This window comes from Fukomys damarensis, unplaced genomic scaffold, assembly GCF_012274545.1.
Source record: "Fukomys damarensis isolate Sample0158 unplaced genomic scaffold, DMR_v1.0_HiC HiC_scaffold_2, whole genome shotgun sequence".
Classification (NCBI taxonomy): domain Eukaryota; kingdom Metazoa; phylum Chordata; class Mammalia; order Rodentia; family Bathyergidae; genus Fukomys; species Fukomys damarensis.
In genome coordinates, this window is record NW_022900914.1 from 62,186,559 (window position 1) to 62,194,482 (window position 7,924).

Consider the following 7,924-nt stretch of genomic DNA (forward strand, 5'->3'; position numbering starts at 1 on the left):
AAAAAAAAAAAAACACAAAAAACTATGCAGTTTTCAAATTTAGTTTCTGGATGTCTTGATTCTGTGGTTGGAGAGAGTTTCTTGAACTTCAGGTATGAATTTGCCTGTGTTCCCTGTGTCAACAGCATAGGAAGACCATTCTTTACATCAAACCGTCCAGTGACTCAGCCTGCTGAGACTGATTCCGTATGCACTAGTCTTAATGCAAAGAAGACTTTGACAGATAAAGAATCTGTCCTTGTCCTTGAAAGTAAGTCAGTGGTAAATAAATTGTAGAGATCAGAGAAATGTAACAACATTTTTTCCATGGTGATGAAAGTAGTAGGAGAAATATAAAATCTTAATCATTGATGGAAAAGATTAGCGACAAAGAGTTCTTTACAAGCATTCAGAACCTAGGTGTTTCTCATAGCTGTCCTCCAATAGAACTCATATATTTTACAATTGAAGTTGAAAGGATTCTAGAAATTATCTATTTTAATCTCTTTATTTTCACAGGGAAAAACATTTATAAGAATAAGTTTCTCAATATGCCTTATTTAGCAAAGCAATGAAGAGACAAAATCTGTATGACTTTTTTTCACTCGATCGTTACAAAACTGAAAGTTTCTTGTGGAATTTTTTGCTTTGTCTGATGGCTCTTGACATTTGCTTTTCTTTGTTGATGATTTAACTGTATAAACTGAATTTTATTTAGAAGGAAAAAGAAGCCTAAAGTTACCTTCCAAGAGAACTCAATCATGTATGTCCTAAGTAGGAGCCATATCTTCTACCTAATATTCTTTACATAAAATTTTCATTTTGTATTCCAACTTTTAGCAACATTTTAAATATTTTAAGTTACAAAAAAAATAAGCAGTGTGGCCAAGAAATATCAAGAATCCTTCCCTGTCATCCCAGGAGGAATAGTTTGGGTATTAAATTGTCCAAAACTTTCTTGCTGTAGAAACTTACAGAAGTGCTCCATGCTCAGGAAAGCTGTCGGCTTTTTTTTTTTTTTTTTTTTTTTTTTTTTTTTTTTTTTTTTTGTACCAGTGATCGAACTCAGGACCTTGTGCTTATGAGGCAGGCGGGGAAACCACTGAGCTAAATCCCTAGCCCTCCGGCTCTTTCATTTCTTCTTGCCTTGGATTTTGTAGTGGTGCATGAACTTCTTTTCAGTAGAGTCCTCAGAGCCCCAGCCTCTGAAAAGAAGTTGATTCTGTCACATTCCTGATCTATTTCCATTTTTACAGTACTGAAAACTCAGTGGGTAACTGTGGGAGCGGGCAGCCCAGGTGTAGCATTTCTCTACGTAAAGTGACTATGCCTCGAGGAAGCAAGAGGATCACCATACTTTGTCCAATATCTAAGAATCAGAGAGCATGCTCTATAAAAATTGATTCTTATAAGGTTAGCATCTTTTTTCATTCTGCATATTATAAAATGAAAAGACCCATACTTTTTTCTTTCTACAGACTTCCAACAGTATCTTAGCAGTTTTCTTTTCAGCCCCTGTTCTGAAATAGACACAAAATAGCTTCCATTTTCTATTCATTCTTATTTCAGATATAGGAAACTGCATGTATTTGTGCATTTTTAAATCTATCTTTTGGCATAGTTTTCATATTTTGCATCAGAGTTATTTATAATGACCTCTTATTATACTCCCTCTCATAAATTCAACTTCCCATGCCCAAACTCATCCAAAGCTTCTCTTCATTTTACAGCAACAGGTTGAAATCCAGAATGTCTTCATGTGAATTAGATGATAGTGAAAATCAGGATTCTCACATGTAGTTCCTTTGGGTTTCATGTAGTTTTAGGCATGTCTTTAAGGTGGATGATCTAGAATGTGCATTCTTACTATCTGTCAGGCTACCCACTTGATGGGTGATGTTAAAACTTGTATGTATTTGGAGTTTAGAGATTTGCTGCTCACATAAGACTGTTGATTCCTCGAGGATGAAGGTCTGTGGGAAGAGAAGGGTAGGCTTAATTTATAAGTAAAAACATGAGCCTGCAACATATAGCATATTGTATTTTTTAAAAGTGGTATTTTTGGAATGAATTTTCTAAAAGGGAAAAAAGGAATTACAACTTTGGTTAACTTTGTAATCTGAAGCTGTAGATCTTTTTGTTTTGTTTTGTTTTGTTTTTTTATAGCCCAGGCATTGTGGCATATACCTAATCTCAGGATTTGAGAAGCAAAAGCAGGACAATGACAAGTTTGAGTGTCACCAGGAGATATTAGTGAGACTCTATCTCAAAAATAGTAAATATAATGGTTTGGGGATGTAGGTCTGTGCAAAGACCTTGGATTCAATCCCCAGTACCAAAATAAATATACAATCTTAAAAATTGTGACTTTCTTTTTTGTTGTTTGTTTCTTTGTTTGTGTGTTTGTTTGTTTGTTTGTTTTGGTACCTGGAATCAAACTCAGGACCTTGCACTTGTGAGGCAGGCATGGTGCCACTGAGCTAAATCCCTCACCCAAAATTATGATTTTCTTTGCCTCCTTTGTATCTGCCTTTGTTTCTTCTATCTTTACACAGTTATTTTGATTGGGAAGAGATATATGTAGGGTTTTTTTGTGTGTATGTGAGCTTTCAGTGTTTTATATGCTGATCTATGTAGTCATTTGTTTTTACTATAAATACCACAAACTTAATGGCTTATAAACATAAGAGTAAACTGTTTTGTATTCCTGAAGCAGTCCAAAGTATATTTAATGGGGTTAAAATCTGAACTGTATTCATCTCTGAATGATCTGGCAAAAAATCTATTTCTTGCCTTTTTGACCTTTTAGAGATTGCCCACACTGCTAGGCTTATAGAGGCATCATTTTATTAACGTATCACCTTTCCTGATTCTGACCACCTTGCCTTTTTTTATAAAAAGGCTTGTGACGACATTGTGTCCACAAGAGTAATTCAAGATAACCTCTCTCTTTCAAGATCATGTTATGGATTGTACCTAGGTGCCCCCTCAAAGCTCTCAAAGGAGCAAATTCCTAACACTGCCTTTTTTTTTTTTTGTACCGGAGATTGAACTCATCAGCACCATTGAGCTAAATCCCCATCTCTGACACTCCATTCATAAAGGAGAAAAGGTTTATTTTAGCTCATAGTTTAATTCATAGTTGCTGGTGTTGTCATCAGAAATGTGAAGGACAGCCAGACAGCAGGAATATAGTTTTGTCAAGGAGTGGAGGGCTGAAGCTCTCACAGGCAAACAGCAGCCAACACTCACCAACCTTGGTTTTTATTAGGTACATGCATAATACCTCCATGAGAATAAACAGTTCCCTACAGATGATCTCTAGCAAAGCATTAGAAAATATTTTTATGAATGTCTGGTTCTAGTTATTAATATACTTTCTCAAAAGCAGACTGTTCCCAGAATGTTATTGCATGGTTCTCAAGATTGTTTGCAGCCTCGAACTTCTGAGTTGTGACTCCATGTGCAGCACCACAACTGCAGTTCTTCCAATCTGTGTCCCAGTGTAACCTTCTCCTCTGCAGGCTGGCTCCATGGTAGAACTGGTATTTTGGAAGACATAGTAGAAGAAATGTGCTCAGCATATGACAGCCATGAAGCAGAGTGAAAATGCAAAACACAAGAATATACCATTCCAGGTCATGCCACCAATAACATGCCTTTTCTACAAGGTCCCGCCTGTGAGCATAGCAGACTTTGGGGGACATTTTATATCTAAGTCCTAAATTTCCATTCCTGACCTCCAAAGACTCACATCCATCTCATTATACAAAATGCATTTAGTTCATCTCTGAAGGTTGCAAAATTCTTAACATTTCCAGCATCCTGAAAAATCCACATTCAAAATCTCCTCTGAGATTCAAGGCAAGCTCTTAACTGTGATCCCCTGGGAAAATCACAATAAAGTTACACACTTCTAAAATACAGTGACAAAGAGTAAGTATTCCCACTCCAAAAGGGAAAAATAAGGGAATAAAAAGGATGAGACAAAGACTTCCATGATCATTTGTGCATACTCAGACTTCTGGAATCCAATCTATCTCCAATTCTAGAGCAAAAAGACATAGGTAAGCAGGAAGAGAAGAGGTGAGAGGTGAAAGAAGACCTTGTTTATGAATGTGAAAGGTAGCATGGAAAAAAGATATGAAGTTTGGATAGGATAAGAGGGAAAGTTCATAAACCTAGAACCAGGAACCTAGCCTTTAGGAGAGGCAGGGAGTTCTAGACATCTGAATCAAGCATACTAGGGTAAGTGCCTTCCAATTCTTAGGTATCTAAATAGCTACAGTACCCTGCTAATGGGGCTTCATGCAAAAAGCAGAGGTAAAATATCAAATTAAGATGGGAAGATCAGCTTATATCTGAAATACACAAAACCAATAATTTTGGCTATTTGAAATTTTTTTCATTAGAATGATGAAGCAATGTTTCCTTCAAATTAAAAACTTTTCTTGAAAAAGGTCTTGACATTTAGAAAAATGCAGAGAAGTAGAAAATACTTGAGATGTCCTGATATAGTCAGGAAATCATTAACTTAGAAATTGGTTGTATGAGACATACACATGAATAATTTAAAATTCTGTTTCTTAGGTTCACAACTTTATATAAGCAAGTGCAAAGACTTTGATTGAGATACCCTGCAGATGACATGCATCTGTGAGACTGAGCCTCAGTGAGTGGATCCCTGGAGAGGTTTTTGTTCAGAGCCAGAGCACTGTGGGAGGAAGCTCTTTACCCTGTTGACAGAAATAATGCGCAGCATCCTGGGCCTCCACAGGGTGAATGGTGAGGGTGAAGTCTGTCCCAGACCCACTGCCGCTGAAGCGGTCTGGCACACCAGAGGCCCGGTTGGATGCATCATAGATCAGGAGTTTGGGAGGCTGTCCTGGTTTCTGTTGATACCAGTGCATATTTTTGAAAATGCCAAATAGTTCATCAACACTCTGGCTGGCCCTGCAGGAGATGGTGGCCTTCTCACCAGAAGACAGGGTCAAAGAGGCTGGAGACTGAGTCAGCACAATATCCCCAGTGGAGCCTGGAATTACAAACACACACAATCAAATTTCACTGATACACCAAGACCATCCCAATCCAACCCATTGCATGACTGGTGCCTATTAACTCAGTTGCAGACATGTTTCTGAGTAACCAGAAAACAAATATTGACTATGGAATTGGTCTTCTACAAGAGCCTTAATCCCAGTGCCCCAGATCCCAGATACAGGGAGAGCAGTGATATTCACAATAAGGTGGCCAGTGCTTCTCTGTACCTCTCACCTGGAACCCAAATCAGCAGCAACCACAGCAAAGGAGCTCCTGACCCCATCTCTGAGAGCTGATCTAAAGACTGCTTCTCACAGGCCCTTGCTCACTGCCTTTAAAAAATGCTTGAGCAGACTGTACTATAGTCCAATAGTCAACATGCAAATCAGCTCTGATAATTTCAGTTTGGTGCTTCATACTGACATCTGCTCTCCTTTAACCTAGTGGGAATTGAGGTTAGCGTAAAATTTCTAAGTATAGCTCAAATATTTCTCACTTCTTAATCTTTCTAAAGTGCTATATGGGAAGTGTACAATGGCTGCCCAACTTCAAATGACAGAAGCTATTTCAGGACAATATTAGTCTCTTTGCAGACCAAAGAAAGGCAGGGTAACTACCAGAGGTGAAGAAAGCTCTATGGGGTACCCCATGCAGGGTGGATCTCAGGGCTGTGCTTTGGCCTTTATTGGCTTCAGAGGTGTTTTTGGAGCTCACTGGATGGCAGGAGTTTGGTGTTGTCCTAAACTCCCATGAGGGAGACACCAGGAGGAGCCAAATCTGCTGGAACCTTGATTGTGGTCTTCCAGTCTCCAGAACTGTGAGAAATACATACTAGCTGCTGGAGGATTGCTTGAATCTATGAGTTGAAGTCTATCCTGGCAAGACAGCAAGAGCTTGTCTCCAAGAAAATAAAACAAAAAGCCAGGCATGACTGCACTGCCTCCCAGCGCTCTGGGAGGATGAGGCAGGAGGATTGTAAGTGTGAGCCCAACTTGGATAACTTAGTGAGATTCTAAGTTTGTCTCAAAACAATAAATAAAATAAAAGGACTAGGTATGTGGCTCAGTGTGGAGGTCCTGTGCTCCATCACCAGTACCAGGAAAGAAGGTATTATTTAAGACACTCAGTTTTCAGTATTTTACTTTAGCCCTAGAAAACAACAATAAGGCACTCACTGGTCCTTAAAAAATCTTTAAGGGGAATTTTAGATCACAGATGCAGAATACTCACTGCTGTCAAGAAATCACAAGGAAGACAAGAGCAGAAAAATCACATTCACAATGTGTTCCAGAGCGGCCCTGCATGATCACAGCAGCCCCACACAGCAAAGGCAGTGCTCATTGGTCTGCTTTGAATTTTTTGTCACACTTGTCAGTTTTCAGGAGACAGTTTACTATCTTCCACATTTTTTGTTTTTGTTTTGGAGACAGAGCCTCACTACGTAGCTCAGGCTGACCTAAAACTCTAGATGATCCTCCTGCCTCAGCCTCCTGAGTGCTGGGATGACAGGTGAATGCCACCACACCCTGTGCATATTTTTCTTCACCTGCATTTCCCACTGAAAAAGCAGCAGGGACCATAGCCTCCCCTGAGCCTTCTCAGCTCTAATCTTCAGTAACCATTTTTATTTATTTATTTTATCTTTATTAAGTTTATTGGTACATTTTAGATATACAGTACAGTTACATTCATCATTGGGAACTTATACTTTTACAGACTTATTGTGGTTCTCATTTTTCCCCATTCCCCAGTCCTCCCCTCACCCGCTCCACCCTTCCCAATGGAGACATTGTTTCCATGTTTTTCCTTTTAACATGTATTTTTTCCCATTTTACCTTTCCCCTACCTCTCCCACTTCCTCTACTCCTTTAGACCTTTTCTTTCTATTATACAATATCAATTCCTTATTTACACTTTTAGTTTTTTACTCCAGAGAAACTATTTGGTATTTATATATGTGTGATTTATTAATTTCACTTGAGTATGGCCTCAGTGTGCACCCACTTAGCTATAAATATCTCTAGTTCTTCATTCTTTATGGCTGTCACCAATTCATGGGCAATTGGGTTGCTTCCAAGTTTTAGGTGTTACAAACTGTGCCACTATAAACATGGGTGAGCATATATCACTGTGGCATGATTCTTTCAATTCTTTTGGAAAGATATCCAGCAGTGGAATGGCTGGGTCAAATGGGACTTCTAATCTTAGTTCTTTGAGTTATCTCCATATTGATTTCCACAGTGGTCGCAACAGTGTTCACTCCGACCAACAATTAATAAGCGTTCTTATCTCCCCACAGCCCTGCATATGTTATTGGTTGATTTCTTGATAGCATCCATTCATTTGGGGGTGAGGTGGAATCTCAGAGTTGTGTTCATCTGCATCTCTTGAATGACCAGTGATGTTGAACATTTTTTCACATGTTTCTTTGCTGCTTTTCCTTCTTTGTCTGAGAAATGTCTGTTCATTTCAGATGCCCATTTTTGAATTGGATCTTTATATTTGGAGCGACTGATTTCTTTTGTATGTGTTCTTTATATATTCTAGATAGTAGACCTTTGTCTGAAGAACAGCTGGTAAAAATATTTTTCCCACGTTATGGCCTGTCTCTTAGCTCTGTTGGTGATTTCTTTGGCAGTGCAGAAACTTTTTAAAAAGATGAGATCCCAATTGTTTATTATTTGTGATAGTTCCCATGCTACTGAGGATTTGTTCATAAAGTGTTTTCCTATGCCAATGTCTTCAAGAGTTCTTCCTAACTTATCTACCAGCAAGTTTTGTGACTTCTAAAAAATATTTAGATCTTTAATCCACTTGGATTTTAATTTAGTGCATGGTGAAAGATAAGGGTCTAGTTTTAATCTTTGACAGGTTGAGATCCAGTTTTTCCAACACCATTTAT

The 7,924-nt window shown here is 38.5% G+C and overlaps 1 gene segment (V, D, J or C); it reads right to left on the reverse strand.

The window, feature by feature from the left end:
- Positions 1-3,338: 3,338 nt before the first annotated feature.
- On the reverse strand, positions 3,339-5,341 carry LOC104847931. The segment is given in 3 exon segments: positions 3,339-3,521; positions 4,715-5,014; positions 5,257-5,341. Coding segments are annotated over 3 exon segments (471 nt in total).
- Positions 5,342-7,924: the final 2,583 nt, after the last annotated feature.